This window comes from Phaseolus vulgaris, chromosome 7 (assembly GCF_000499845.2).
Source record: "Phaseolus vulgaris cultivar G19833 chromosome 7, P. vulgaris v2.0, whole genome shotgun sequence".
Taxonomy (NCBI): domain Eukaryota; kingdom Viridiplantae; phylum Streptophyta; class Magnoliopsida; order Fabales; family Fabaceae; genus Phaseolus; species Phaseolus vulgaris.
In genome coordinates, this window is record NC_023753.2 from 31,591,659 (window position 1) to 31,608,439 (window position 16,781).

Below are 16,781 nucleotides of genomic sequence, written 5' to 3' on the forward strand. Positions count from 1 at the left end.
TTCATTGTCAATACTATAAAACTAGAAAGAAAAATTAATATAATTAATATTAGTTTATTATCCTTTTATCTTTTATAATTGTTCGTATTCATTTAAAAATTGTACTACAGAAATAACACTATTTTTTATGGAAAAAAGATCTGCAACTGCTATTAAATAGCATACCTGTTTAATTAAAAAATAATTTTACTTGATAATTGTTAAAATTAATTTTATATGGACAAATTTTTGCTCTTGTTGGAAATAACAGTCCAAAATGTTATAATAATAATAATAATAATTTAATTATTAATATTAAATTTATTTAAATTCATATTTTTTTCTGAATGTATATACTTGCAAATATTAATAGGTACTATTAATTATATTATATGTGAATACAAATTATCACTGGTATAATCATCTGAATTAAAAATATTTAATTAAAAATAATGAATGCAAAAATTATTTTAAATTATTGAATATATATATATTAAATATGTATATATACTCAAAACAAGACAAAAAAAAACTGAAACTCTAACTACTATTATTGTAGTGTACAATCACTTTGCAACATATTTTTTTAATACATGATCATCATATATTTAAAAAAAAAAACATAACAAGAAATAATATAAGCTAGAGATTTCAGAAGATATCAACATCAATTTCAATTCAAACAAGTTACAAACATCTCAAATTTTATAGTTTATTTGTTACGATTTACTAAACAATAGTGTTTACAAATAACTTATATTTAATATTATTCATAAGAGAACTGATATACATACATAAACAATTTACTCTACTTCCAAAAGACACATGTCTTGAATTTGACTCAAAGTTATACATTTGTCGTACTAAGTTTCTCTCCACACAACTACATGAACAAAGGAACTAAGTCCTCTCATATGCCATATGACATGATAAATCCATATGACTTTTCAGACGAGTTATCTTTTAAATAGTAGACTTAGTCATATGAACCTCCTTCAACTCTCACCACCTAATAATTTTCATCTATATAACTCAAATATATCAGTATAATCGGGATATCTCCTTCTAGATAAATCTCTAATTCAATGCATATCCTAAACAATCTCAACACGGTGTTTCCCCTTTCCTAAAAATACTACGTCTCAATCACACTTTCACATGATTCATAATTTATTCACTACCTCAATATATCATACAATCATCTACAAGTTTAACTTTTAAAATATACTAGAACCTTTCACAATCATAATTCCCTTTACAGAACATTCTCACCCAGTGAGGCTCAAGCTCGCCTAATAACCAAGCCCTGGAACCAAATTCCCCAATGAATTTCAGGCTAGCCTAGCAACCAAACCATTGGAACCAGATTCACCCAATGAGAGTGGCTCACCCAGCAGCCAATGCTCTCAAGTTTTTAATTCTCCGAATTTTTTCCAACAAGAACATTGCTCTCGAATCGACCAAACCATAGGACCAAATCCACCCTAATGCTCTCGGATTTTCTAATATTTGAATTTCGTCCAACAAGTTTGCATAATCTGCAAAATTCTGAAACTAGTTCAAGTGTCTCAAGTTGAGTTTTCATATCCTTTCTTACTAGTTTCGAAAACTATCCCCCCAACTTGAGCCACTTGATTTTATTCAGAGTTCTACACGTCCTGAGGTAAACTTATGCTCATTTCAAGTAGTTCAAAAAAAATGATATTATTTTGTTAAAGATGAAGACATTGAGATTTCTTTTAAAAAAATTATTATCATTAACATCGATTAAACCGATATAAATTAAATTAATATTAAAAATATATTTTATGTAAATTAAATAAATTTTAAAATAAAATATATTAATGTCAACTTAATTCATACTAAATTGTTTAATTAAAAATTAATGATAAATTAATAATAAATTAGTATCAATTTAACTAAAATTAATTAGAATCAATCTTCAACAATCAATAATAATAAAGTAACATCTATAGTTTAAAGTCTAATACATATGAAACGCATATCCAACATTATTAACTAAATATCATCAGGAAAAGATTTTACCTGTTAATGTAAGTTTTTAACAAATTAACATCAGATTTGTCAGTTTTTAACAGATCGATGTTAAGTACTTATTTTCTTTTAATGAAAGAAAGTCAAACGTGGACTTTATCTAGATTGTTTGACAATGATTCAAACAAAATTTCTGAAGGCACGTGAAACGTGTTCCAATCTGGTTCTGAAACAAAGGAAAAGTTGTCATAATAGGAAACTGTTTTGTCGTTTCTTCATCCCTCTCAGCTATAATTTATTAGCCAAGTTTCAAAGCACAGTTTTTAAGGTATTAATTAATTTGGAATTTTAAGGTAAACATCTTAATGATAATTTATTATGAATATGAAATTTTATGAAAGATTCACTTCTTGAGTTAAAAATAATAATTTACGTGAATCCCTGACCCTTTTTATTTTATTGTTATGGATTTATCTACACCATTAAGTTTGTTTATATACAATATTGAGTTTGAATTTAAGTTTGTATAAAAAAACATGGTAAAAAGAAGAAACTTCACTTGAACTCATTAACAAGTTGTTTTGTAGAGATTATTTATAGGAAATTATAACAAATATTTCGTCTATATAAGATATAAACAATTAAATAATATATTTTATCTATTTAAAAAGACATAATAAAATTTTCTTTAAAAGGTCTTCACTTGACTAATAGTTTTTGCAAAAAATCAATCGCCAAAGTTTATAAACAAATCACTGCAATAAAGAAAAGCACAACTATTTATTAAGAGAAGCAAAACTATTTATTAAAATATGCAAATAATATCATCTCCAATATATTATATAAAATTATGGCGATTAAAATAAATAAACAAAATGAATTTTAATGATTTTACATAAAAAAAAATAAACATTAAAACTATTTGAGTATATTATTTTATATACTCTCCCTATATTCTTGGTCAAGAGTGGTAAAAGTATCTATCATGTATTATCGTACAGAAGAACAACTTAACAGGTACGCTGATGTTTTAAATATTTTTGGGAGTAATGTATAATAACACGATCTAGAAGCTTGCATCTTACATAAATGTTGACTAAAATAGAATTCAGACCAAACAAAGCACCATGTGCATACACCTCTGTGTCCTCTTAATAATTTTAATTTACTACTTTTGTCAATAGTAAATTAATAATACCTCCTTCAAGCTACCATGTTACATAATATTATTTTATTAAAATATATCTGTTTTATAATTTATGACTTGAATTTTACAAAAGTTTATTTTATTTTTAATAGATTTGAGATCCAAACAAAGTACCATGTGGCCACACCTGTGTGTATTGTGAGATGTCGTAGCATAAATTATTTTAATTTTTAAAAAAATGAAACAAATTCCATACGGTATTAGATGTACTATACACATACAACCATGAACAACACAATGTTAACTGTTTTTGTCGGAGTGTATAAATTATCCAAACTGCAACCTGTATTATACATACAGTTAACAATGCTTTTTACGATAATGTTTTTAAAAATGTGTTCAAGATTTTGAATTTAATTTGGTGTGTGAGATTTATTTGTATGGTTAATTTATGACTCTCTAGTAAAAATCTTAGTGTTTTTATCTTCAAATGGTTTTTTATTTTTGCATTATCCAAATAGGCTGCATAAATAAGGGTGACTTTGAAAGAGTTAATTTACAATTTATTTGGATTTTTTTTATATTTTATATCATAAACAATTGTGAAAATGTTTGGGAGTACTTGTTTAGAAGTGTGCAACTTACAATGACTTATTTTATAAGCATTTAGAATATCCTATGAAAACTGCTTATAACTTACGTAAAATAGTTTATTTCTTTAATTATTAAAATAGCTTTTACTTAAGTGTTGGCGTAATAAATAATAATTCAATAAACACTTAGCTGTTTATTTAAACACACCCTAAGTTGGGGTGCATGCATGCACGTTCAAATAGTGTATAATGACTGATTATTATGTAGAATAACTCCTAATCTAACTTAAGGTAAGGGTTCTTTTACTTGCACCCCTGTTTTTTCTCTTCACACCCTCTCTGGTTTTGGTTTCTGTATGTTCTAACAACTCGTTTTCAAAATATTTTGGAAATAAGTATATGTCTCGATTTAAAAATATATATTTAATACATTTTATAAATAAATTTATAAAAAGGTAAAAAGTTGCAATACTTGCATAACTAAGTTGTGGAATTGTTAACATTTTTAGGCTTTCAAAAATTAGTTTAAATGAATAAGGCAAATGCTAAAATAGGGACAACGTTAAAGAAGGTAAAATTAAAGTATTTTCCAAACACATAAAAAGTGTAAATAGAATCGTCCTCTAAATCTGTAAGCTTGTTACGTTTCAATTATGGCAAATGCTCCCTGAACATTTTGAACCTCCACCCAACATAATTTCAAAAATTCTGAAAATACCCTTTATTCCGAAAATAAAAATCTAGAATTAAAAATAATGTATTCTGGAAAAATAAATTCGGAAGAGATATTTGTGTTTCGGATATAAAAATTCGGAAAATCAATCAAGGGTAAAAATCTGGAACTGAAAAGAATACATTCCGAAAAAATTTATCTAGAAGAGATTATTGTATTCTGAAAAAGGGAGTCCGAAATGTAATTTTATATGTATCCCAAGGGTATTTTTGGTTTTTCCCCTGTGATTGGTTGTAGTGATATGGTACAGGAAGCAATTGCCTTCAATTATATGAACATGTTGGTCCACTTTTAAAAAATAATCCTATGTTTTGAGTCCTGAACTTATAACCCGATTAGGAATGGCGGACACCAATGGGTATTACTATTTAAGCCCTCCTATTCCTATTCAAACTTCCTGAAAAGTAAACTAACTAGCTCATATTATAGTCCACATTACAATAGAACATGCATATCTACAGTTATAATATTTTGGTTTAATTAAGTTTTAAGTGATTTATAAATTTATGTATTTTTAATTGGATTTTTATTTAAAAAGTTATCAATTAAATATTTAAATTTTTTTATATTTTTCAATTGAGTCTTAATTGTTTTTATTTAATTGGATGATGTGGTTATTATCTTATCCCGTTATTATACATATTTATTTTCTATGTGTTAAGAAATAAAATGTTTTGTAATTAATATAAAATAATATCACTACAAGAAAATCATTGAATAAAAATTAATTTTACAAATAAAAAATAATTAGTTGCTATATTGACTAAATTAGAAATCATCTTAGAGACTAAAAAAATTGTTTTCTAAATTAGTTTTTATTATTGATAAATAGTTTATAAATTGGTATCTAATTAGCTATCAAGGTTTTTGCTACCAAATTTAGAATATAAATAATTGGTAGTTAAAACTTGGTAGCTAATTAAATACCAATTTAGAAACTATTTATCAATAATAAAAATTAATTTAGAAATCAATAATTTGTTCAGTCTTTAAAATTGTTTATAATTTAATCACTATAACAACTAATTATTTTTATCTCTAAAAATTGGTTTTTATTTAATGATTTTTTTAATGTATTATGTGATAAATATTTTAGTTAATTTAAGATAACATGTAACTTTGATTGTTTACAGTAATAACCACATCACTTTATATTAATTACAAAAGATAAAATGACGAGATAGGATAATGTTACTCAATCAACATACAATAAGATACTTAATTGAAAAATATAAATAAATAAAAAATCAATAAAAACTTAATTAAAAGACTTAAATTTATGAAGTTCTTAAAACTTAATTAAGTATGATATTTTTATTGACTATTAAACTGGTAGAATCAATATAAATTTAATTATATCACATTTTCTTTTAAAAGCTAATAAAATTTGCTTTTTATGATTCAACTATGATTACTTACTTACCTTAGGATAATTCAATAAAAAAAAAAATTGTCACAGTTTTACCATCCAATACTATTTTAGTTCATTTTCATTTTATCTATCTATCTATCTAACTGGAAATCACTTCTCTCATGCCCCATTTTTTTCATATGTTATATATTAATCATATTTACTGACGTCGGAATTAAAAACTTACATGTTGAATATATCACTAGTAAATGCCACATCTACAACCAACATTATTTGTGATTCTCCACTAAATAATTAATTTTATTTATTTATCTCTCTATATATATAAAGAGAAGACATGTAAAGTAAAGAATGAATAGAAAATAACGGAATGATTTGATATTATGTCCAAAAAAGTTAATACAATTTCTTAATCTTGCTGACTTCTCTGTGATGCTGATTGCTCAGGTGACTCAAGTGAAAACCGACTCATACCTTTATATGCAGACTTTCTTATTTTTAATACTATAGTGCTTAAATATTTTTAATTAAAATAAAGTAAACTATACATGTCACCTGCCATAGGAAGATGTAGTTTTTGTTTTATTATAGATGTTTATTTTATATATGTTATAATAATAATAAAGAAATTGAAATTTAATGGTAAAGGGAAGATTAAGTATATTACACAATGGTGAACAGATATGCAAGTTATTCTATTTTATTCTGAGAATTGGAGACATCAATAAAAGTAATTAAAAGGTTCAGTCATATCATTCTTAATTAAATATATTACAAATAGAACACACTAAAGTAAAATACTGGCTAAAATAAAATTATTTATGATGAAGACATTATGGTAGGTAGGAGCATTGAAATGATCTATAGCATAGAAATTTGATCACACAAATTAATGTTCACTTCTTAGGCAAGTCTTTCTCGTAGGCATAGTCATCAAAATCAAGAAGGTCCTCTAACAATTTGTCATCCAAGCACTCAAACTCAATAACTTGTTTACCATGATCATGTTTAAGCATTGAAGAAGAAGAAGAAGGTGTTAATGACGAAGAGGAGCTCATAGAAGAGCATGAAGGATACTCATTTGGAAAATTGAGAACGGCTGAAGCACCTCTCATCTCAAAGGCAGCACGGTCATAAGCTCTGGCAGCCTCCTCCGCCGTGAGGAATGTGCCCAGCCACACTCGGCCACCATGCTTGGTGGGGTCCCGAATTTCGGCGGCGAACTTCCCCCACGGCCGCTGCCGGACTCCTCTATAGTGTGGCTCTTTCTTGGTGTGCAAGTTTTTGTCCTTAGAGGAGTCCTCTTCCATTGTGGCTCACCAAAAAATTATTAACCCTTGTTACATCTACCATTTTATTTATACTTGCTACACATAAGTGCCAAATTCACCATAGGTTCAATGCATTGGAAAAGTAATGAATATGCTGATACCCTGTGATTGAGATTGTTTTAGAGAGTTCAACGTATGTGGATGTATCACAAATTTTGGTGATGGCTAAAAGGCCTGCGGAGGGTCACCTCAAACAATTTTTTTGGAGTTATTCATAAATGAATGTTAGAATTTCTGGTTCTCAACCAGATTGAAGGTGAGGTCACAAGGATGATACATTATACAGAAGGGGTTATGCTACGTGAGTCATTCAAATAAAATGTTTGAAAATAGAAAATGATCAAATTAATTCATCTCTTTCAACCAGAATTTAGTTGCAGTGAATTAAGGAACAAAAAGTTTTGTTGTAGAGTTCTGATTGGGTTACCTGAATATTATTATCATTGTGAAGCTGAGGGTTGGATTGGACAAAGATCATGAAATTAATAAAATAATAACTTTTTGTTCATCATGTGTGGGTAATATATTATTCTAAGGTGAAACATTGAACTTCGGTAGCAGCTGTAGCATCATGTCTTACATCATTGGATTTGGGTGGAAATTGGAACGGTCCTCGTCATGGTTTTCACCTCAGAGATTTTGCTGTCTCCGATGTAGCTTTGTTCAAACATATGCAAACACAATAAACTGCTCTTCAATTTTAAGCAATACAAAAGGGCATCAAAACATGGTTTATTTTCTGTAACAGACATCGTATTATAACTGTATTGTAAGTGATCATTGTGTTTATAAATCAGAAATATAATTTTCACTATTATAGTTAGATAAGATTATGGTAGTTGAACAGAAGGTGAATGTTGTAAGGCAACTATTATAGGTACCTATATGTGATGACTTTAGGAGTGAAAGAAGTACTAAGTTTGGTCCTTGCATACATTCTCAGCCACCCATTTTCCAGCTTCATCTTCTCTCACTTGTGGCCCATTAGGGCCGACAAAGGAGCCCTACTACAGAGCCACTTGACCGACCAACTATGCCACAAACATTGGTCAAAAAGCAACTGAAAATTAGTATATCTTCACCAACAGAAAAAACTGAAAATTATTCGAAAATATATAAAACATTTGGTAACATAAAAAGGTAGTTGTTATAATCAAATATAAAAATTAATTGATAACTAATTTCGTCAAAAAAAATCATTTCTTTAATGTTTGTCCATAATTATCCCGTATTATAATTACCTGCAAATTTGCATTAAACTGATGAATTTAATATTTTCATAACATTACTTTTACTGAAAAAAAATTGTTATAATGGGCATCCATTGAAAATTCTATTGAAATAATTAATTTTTTTAACAAAGCTTTAAATATTTCTCAAACAAATTTGTGTAGTGAACCAATTACATTTATGAGCAGACAAAACTATATGTATACAACAACTAAGTTTTTTTTAATAGAGGTACAAACATTACTAGAAAATTATTAAAAAAAATAATTTTAAAAATTAAAAATAATTAGTTTTTATTAACTAAATTAAATCCGTGAATAAATTTAATATTATTTACACATATTATTTATTGATTTGAATCCATAGGTAAATTCATCATTATTTACCGATATTATTCACGAATCATTACCTACTGATATTATTCACGAATCTCAATATGTAAGTAAATTCAACTTTACTTACAGATTATTACTTACATATTATTACCCACAGATCTCTATTCGTAGGTAAATTTTACATTATCTACAAATTTTAACCACGAATCTATATCTAAAATAAATTAAATATTATTATTAATTATTAACATAAATATTTTTATTAAGAATATAAATAATCTTAATAGTTTTAAAAGTTTTAATAATATAAATAATATTAATCATAATATTAATAAAAATAAAAATAATATTATTACTAATAATATTAATGAAAATAATATTATTACGAATAATATTAATAAAAATAATATTACTATTAATAATATTATTACGAATAATATTACTATTAATAATATTAATAAAAAAATATTATTATTATATATAATATTAATACTATTATAATATTGATACTATTTATAATATTATTAATATTTAATAATATTAAAAAAAATTATCAACAAAAATAAATTAAATTAAAATGTGATACTTTTGGTCTCACAATCCTTTTATACATTCCACCTTTTAGGTATTCTATACACTTGTAACAAGATTGCTCAAACCAAATGAGGGTTATTAGGCATTCCCCATATGAGCACTAGACGCCTATGCATCAAAAGGAACTACCCTTCTCTTTTTCCTCTTCGTAAATTTGGGTGGGTTTTGATCACTGTAACCTTCTCCTTGTGATATCCCTGTAATTGGTCCAGGAATTCTTCTCTTTTAAGTCATAGCTTTCCTTTTTTCCTACAGCAACAGCACCAACTCTACAAAGTCTTTCTACTGTTTGAAACTACTGTTGCTGCAAAAGATATGCATCCTTTTCATCTCCTCATCCTTCCCCAACTACCACCTGTTTACAAGAGACCATTCCTAGCCACAAAAAATCATTTTAACAGTGGTAAAATGGAGTTGTTTTGGCTGGGAATGATTTAATTGGCTTCACTTATGGCCCTGTACATATCACCAAAACATACAAATTATGTTAGTCATACAGTCCAACCTAAAAAATACACCAAAAAAAGACTGATATTATCAATGCAGCCCAGCACTCCTTCATCCACCCATGTTAATCATCGCCAACCATAGTCGCACACATCGTCCTCTGCTGCGGCTTGAAGAATTTGATAAGTTAATTCATTTATTTTACTTCACGATCCCTTCCTTCCAATCCTTGTCACCCTGCACAAATAAGTAACCTTTCCTAGTCTTTAGTTAAGATCATTACTAAGACTAAAATCACTCATAACAGCATACACACTTTTAAGAGCACTTGTGTGCGTTTTTAAATGCCCCAGCCCCCTCAGACCAGACCCTCCCCTGCTGTTTTCTACTCCTTTGCACACCCCTGCCCAACTTCTTTTTTAATGACAACTTTTAATACACTTAGGAATAATCCATTATGAGAGGGAGTACGTGAATGATTTCTTCCTGTATTTTAGCCAGCCATAATCAAGACTTGAGTTGCGCCATATGTAACTTAAATACTATTTTGTTTGTTTAGAGTTGATGTGATCTAAAGAGAAACTCTCAAAGTGGTTCCTCGGATCATTATGCTGCACGAAAAGAATCCCAATCCACCTATATTTATATTTATTTATTTATTTATAATATTAGTAATATAGAATAATATTAATAATATTAATAACATAAATAATATTTAATAATATTAATAATAGGTAATAATATAAATAATATTTATAATATTAAATATTATTAATATTAATAATATGTAATAAAAAAAATTAAAAAATTAAAAATAAAATATGTTGAATTACCTATTAATTTATCGAGGGACTGAAGTTGGTAGGTAACTACTCTTTCTGTTACCCACAAACACACTGTCTGTAGGTAAATTACCTACATCCACATTACATATGAATTTTGATCGGTGGGTAATTTGTAGGTAATGTTGATTTACCTACAAAGTTTTTAGATAAATATTGGTAGTTAATTAGATACCAATTTAGAAATTATTTATCAATAATAGAAACTAATTTAGATATCAACAATTTTTTAGTCTCTAAAATAATATCTAATTTAGTCAATATAACAACTAATTAATTTTTGTCTCTAAATTGATTTATATTTAATGATTTTCTTATAGTTAAATGATGAAAATAATACCTTAATAGTTACACTGAAAAAAACTTATACATGTTACATTTTAAAATTTAATAATTTAATATTCAAATTACCCTAGTTGGAAATCACGTATTACATTTTAAAATTTATTATAAAAAAAAGTCAGATTATAACAACAATGACCATGATTTTTATGTCTGATGCACGTTACAAATCGTGTGCATATAGTCTTTGAGGGTTTATTTCTTTGGATCATGTTGGATCTTATTTGGGTTTTATGTAGGAATATATGGCTTTTTTAATCATGATTGAAGTTGTTAGAATATATGGCTTTAAAGAAGAGGGGAGTGAATTGTTTATAAGAGATTTCCGCAAACTTTAAAGGTATAATGAAATTCAATGCTGAATTACAGAGAAAAGAATCAAGGAAACAAAGACCCAAAATTGTTTTAAGATGATATCATAAAAACAATCGGTTGTTTATACTAGTTAGAACTTAAACAACTTAAAAATAGAATTTAAAGAGTTAAGGGTAAGAGATAAGCACACAAGCAATTTATATTGGTTCACTCTTACACCAAGAGCTACATCCAGTCTCCAGAAACCACTGGGAAAACCACTATACAATCAAAACCAAATTACAAACACCACACACCAAAGTAGTGACCTTGAACCCCTCAAGAAACACACTACCTTTGGCAAACCACACCAAGAATGTTGATCTTGAATACCTCAAGAACACACAACACTCATTGGCAACACAAATACAGAAATACAGTAATCAATGAATAAGAGAATAGAATACACCTGGGTATTACAAAGCTTAAAGTTCAGAATTACTACCCAATCCTATTCCACACACTTCAGAATGATCCAAAGTTCTTTCAAATCTTGGAAAAACTGTTTTGATAAACTCTTTCTCTTACTCCAAGATTAGGAGCGTAAAACTACCTTTATATATACCAACCAAGTGGTCAAAAACATTTAATAAAGGAGCCAAGGTAGTTATGATCATTTAAAACATATTAAAACCACTTAACAGAATTATGTTAAGGTTTTCATAAAAACAATCAATTGTTTTGTTGAAACAATCGGTTGAATTGACTTAACAACAAAGTCAAGTTTTTCAAAACCTTTACAAAAACTGCTAAAGTAAAACAACCTGTTTTCGAAATTTCAACATGTTGAAACTACTAAGGTAAAACAACCTGTTGTTTCAAAAAACAACTTGTTGAAATTTCAACAACATTTTATAAAACTCATCTTTTCAAAAGGTTAAAGATTCAAATGAACTTGGATCATCTTAAGGAGTGAATTAACAAGTTTCAAACAACTGGACAACACACACAGACACCCAGCAGCAAGGTCTTCAAGCTTTTCTCTTGGATTTGGAGACATCAAAGCATCTTGTTCAACAGATGTATCCTTAAATACTTTCATTTCATGATTTTTATTTGCCGATAAAATAATACTAACAACAATAATGACGTTTACAAGCATCTCTCTTTACAATATGTACAACAATAACCGTCACCATAAAACATATTTTTTTATAGTGTAATCATGATAATAAAAAATAAGTTTTTGTGATAAAAGTTAGAAAAACCCATGAAAGATCATATGTTTATTCTAAAGCTCAAAATAACTAGATGCTAGATGAAAATTAGATGTTATAAAAGACTACATAAATATTAAACGACACGAACAAAAGAAATGAAAGTCTAAAAAAGGATAAAGACTAGACACAAAGCATAAGAAACACAAAGTGACTAGATGATATCAACCATAAAAAGTAGATATTATACACACGTAAATATCATAAGACGTAATTTTGAATAAATAGCTTGTATATTATGTATGCAATTTGAGAAACAAATGTCAAGTAGATTATAACAAAGTGAACAAATCTTTTTTTATTATTATATGCTCAATTTAGTGTTGCTAGCACTTAAAAAGGGTTTTTAAAGAAAAAGTTGTCCTACGCATAGCAAGTTGAGTGTTACAAAAAAATATGTTTACCAAAAGAAAATCATATTATGATAAAACATTGACACAAGGATAAAGAATCTTAATCCAAACCCCAAAGTCTTTCACAAATGTTTATAAATAAAAAATTTCCATCCAAAAATGACAAGAAAATTTTAACCATTCTATATTACTATTTATTACTCTACATGCAACAACATTTGAAAAGTTTTTAAGTGAAAAATCATACAAATTATCTATTAGACGGTATAAAGAGTGTCTTTTATTTGTAAATTCTTCACTTCATGAAGTATTTCGCTCTAGCAAGAAGTGTTTAAAAATCATGTCCTTTCTACTAAGATTTTTCTTGTAATCTCTATATAAACAACTTTTATTGTAAGTTAGGAGTGGTAGATATAAAGTATTTGGGAATTCCAAAAGTGTCTTAGCATCAAAGAATATTATGTTTATTTTAGGGGGAAATAAAGGGATAATTAGGAGTAGTTTTTTGTATACTCAATGCAAGCCATGAATGGGATCAAACAATACTTGTAATATTTTATTATTAATGGTGTTAAGAATCCAAGTGTGAGTTTGAGTCTCACATTAAGTAGAAATGAGAAAGTTGAGCAATATAAGGAGAAAGACCCACAAACTTATTGCCTTAATCACTACAAGAAATTCATTAAATAGAAACTAATTTTAGAGAGCAAAATAATTAGTTACTACATTGACTAACTTAGAGATCATTTTATAAATTAAAAAATTATTGATATCTATAGTAGTTTCTATTATTAATAAAAACTAATAGAGTAGTTTCTAAATTAGTATCTAATCATTAGCTATCAAGGTTTTAGCTACTAACTATTTTATATTCTAAATTAGTCTCTATTAGTCTTTTAAAGACTAATTTAGAATCTAAACTATTAGTAATTAAAACCTTGATAGTTAATTTAGATACCAATTTAGAAACTATTTTATAAATTTTTATTAATAATAGAAATTACTTTAGATATCGAACATTTTTAGACTCTAAAATAATATATAATTTAGTCAATATAGTGACTAATTTTTTTTATCTCTAAATTTGGTTGTTATTTAATAATTTTTTTGTAGTGATTTGTTTTAGGTTAAAGGTGGTACCATGATCTCTATACGAGTTTGACTCATAGCTCATTGATGTCAAATCTCCTTAGTGTGTCTCCCTCGAAAGATTTAGTAGTGGTATCAAATCCTGGTTCATCTTGGTGACCAACTCGAAAAAGTACGTGGGTGAAGAATCATAGACTGTGAACTTCTTATATTGAAAGTCTTTCTAGTACGGGTTTCAACAAGTGTGGCCCATTGTTGTGATAAAATGACAATACAAATAAAGGGAACTAGTTAACTATTTGTGGTTGAAAACGCCAATGTGAAAGATACTCACACTCGAGGAGGAGGTTGTTAAGAATCAAAGTGTGAATTTTGTAAACATTACAATCAATTAGAAAATAATTTAAATATAATTTATAAGATAATTATTATAAAAAAAATTATAAATTAGTATATATGATATTTTTATAATTGACTAATGGTGTAAAAAATGTTTACATTATCTATGTATTTCAATTAAACTCTTTAAAAAAAACTTATGCCGTCCTTTTGAAATTGTAATAGGAAGGTAGGCTTCCAAATATATATATATATATATTAATAAACAACTCTAATTGTACAGGTGGATAGTACTTTATAAGACTGAATATCACATGGTTAACTATATTCATCAATAATATTCATATCTTGCATCTATAAATTTGCAAACAATGGAAATACAGTGCTTTAAAATAGGAGAAATTCTTACTATACCAAACTGAGGAACTTCATTTATTCATGAAGGATCTTCTCTACCATTAAGCAAAGCCAACAGAGTGAAAGATGACAAATTGAAGTTTCCCTTTATTACATCACTCCATATTCCTTTACCTTTCCACATTTCACTTAACCCTTTTGTACTTCAAATGATTTCAGCACTATGTCTGTATTACCATATTTGGCAAAGTAGTGAGAGTTGAAATCCTTGTAGTTGAAGGCCTTATAGATTGGAGGGTGATGTTCATCAGTGAGAGCTTCTGCTGGCTCTATGATACATTCATCTGAAGGAGCAACGAAGAAAGCAGCAGAGGTACGTGTATCATGTGAATTTGTCACAGCACGGTGCTCAGCACTTATTAACTTTCCATTACTTATTACCTGTATTCCAATGTAACACATCAACAAAATTTTCCCACCGCAAGTTTAGTGAAAGAAATTGCAACTTGAAAAAAAATAACAAGTGGAAACATACAAAGTTTCTAGCACAGTGTTATTTTATATATCTGTGTTTCTCCATCATGCACATTATTTATCACATCTCCAATTTTCTTGATGAAAGTGTTTGATGAATTAAGAGAAATGTACCTGCAACTGGTAGCCTATGTTTATCACAAATGCATTGGGAATAGGCTCAACTGCGATCCAGTTTCCATCCTTGAACACTTGAAGGCCACATACATGATCTTGGAGTAAAATGGTTATGAGATTAGGATCTGAGTGCTTTGTTATTCCCAGTGCCAAACTTGGTTCAGGGCATGGTGGATAATGATTAATTGAAAGAAATACAGACTCAGTAAGACCCTTCTCAAAATATCCACACTCTAGACCAAGCCCTTCACTTATCAAACTCAAGATCCTAGAAGCCAACATCTTTACTTCAACTGAAAACGACCCAACACACTCTCTGCAAAAGATGAACAAGACTACTGTAGAAGACAAATCATTTAAATATTTACACAGCTAAGACTTGAACTCCATTTATCTGAAAACAACCCTACACTAGTAGTAACTATTTGATTGAATAGAACTTTTTAATTTGAATGCAGCAAAAACAATTCTTCAACTCAAATGAAAAGATTCAAGTTTTATAATTTCCCACTTTCATTTACCTGTATCTAGATGGATTTTCAGGCCAGAGGTGTTGCCACTGCTCCAAAGGATGACATGGGTGCCTAAAATTGTCTCTCCACAGATGAACCTTTTCAGTTGCATAATTGACACTGCTAGTGAACATCTTGCATTTCTTGGAAGGATCATTTGAACACAGTTTCTGCTTTTCCTCTTCGGGCATCTCAAATAACTCCTTGAAAACACTTCTTACTTCGTTCATCGCATTCTCGGAAATTCCATGATTGATAACCTGCTCTAATCATACATATAACTTTCCATTAAACATTACCATACCATAACATGTTCAACTTCTGCATAGAAATATTAATCTTTACCCAAAATAATATCATAACAGCAATAAAAAAAAATCATTATCTGAACCTGAAAGAATCCAAACTCCTGAGAAGCTTTGATAATTTTCTGAATTGTGTTGGTTCTATCACCATTTTGTGCTTCACTGAGATCAATTACAGAAATACTGCTGCTAAAGGGGATTTTGAGGTCTCCTGGTCTTAATTCTGGTGGGAATATGTAGTCCCCAGGGAGAGATTCATGATTGAACCGGCTTGAAAGAAGTTTATCCATCTAATTTTAGTAGTTTGGTTGTGTTTCACCAGTGAGACTATAAAGCCAAAACTGGATGTCTTGATGTTGAAGAGGAACAAGAAAAATACATGTCGTGAATTTCTATATCCTTTTGACTCTACTTGATGAAAACGTTGATCCATCAAGTACATTAAATTATTAATAAAGTTTCTTTTGACACGTTTATTAAAATAAAATATTATACTATAAAATAATAATTTTTTTAAGTATTAATCGATGTTAAGGTATTTTTCTCAATTCATAATATTAACGATTGATTTAACCAATGAAGTATATATTTTGAGACCCAATTAATATGATTTATTCCTTATTTTTGCAGAGAATCATTTGCCGGCTGTCTAATTTTAAAAAAC

General features: G+C 28.0%; 2 protein-coding genes across 2 annotated transcripts; both read right to left on the reverse strand.

Annotated features, from left to right (window-relative positions):
- Positions 1-6,715: 6,715 nt before the first annotated feature.
- Positions 6,716-7,129, reverse strand: LOC137829397 (ethylene-responsive transcription factor ERF096-like). The gene has a single exon (XM_068636200.1). It carries the CDS (start codon positions 7,127-7,129, stop codon positions 6,716-6,718), a length of 414 nt encoding a protein of 137 aa, XP_068492301.1.
- A 7,457-nt stretch (positions 7,130-14,586) lies between these two features.
- On the reverse strand, positions 14,587-16,540 carry LOC137829998 (protein DOWNY MILDEW RESISTANCE 6-like). The gene is made up of 4 exons (XM_068637061.1): positions 16,204-16,540; positions 15,822-16,072; positions 15,298-15,616; positions 14,587-15,090 (listed from the first exon to the last, which is right to left on the reverse strand). The coding sequence occupies exons 1-4, from the start codon at positions 16,405-16,407 to the stop codon at positions 14,839-14,841; spliced, it is 1,026 nt and encodes a 341-aa protein (XP_068493162.1). The 5' UTR covers positions 16,408-16,540; the 3' UTR covers positions 14,587-14,838.
- Between the last annotated feature and the right edge of the window lie 241 nt (positions 16,541-16,781).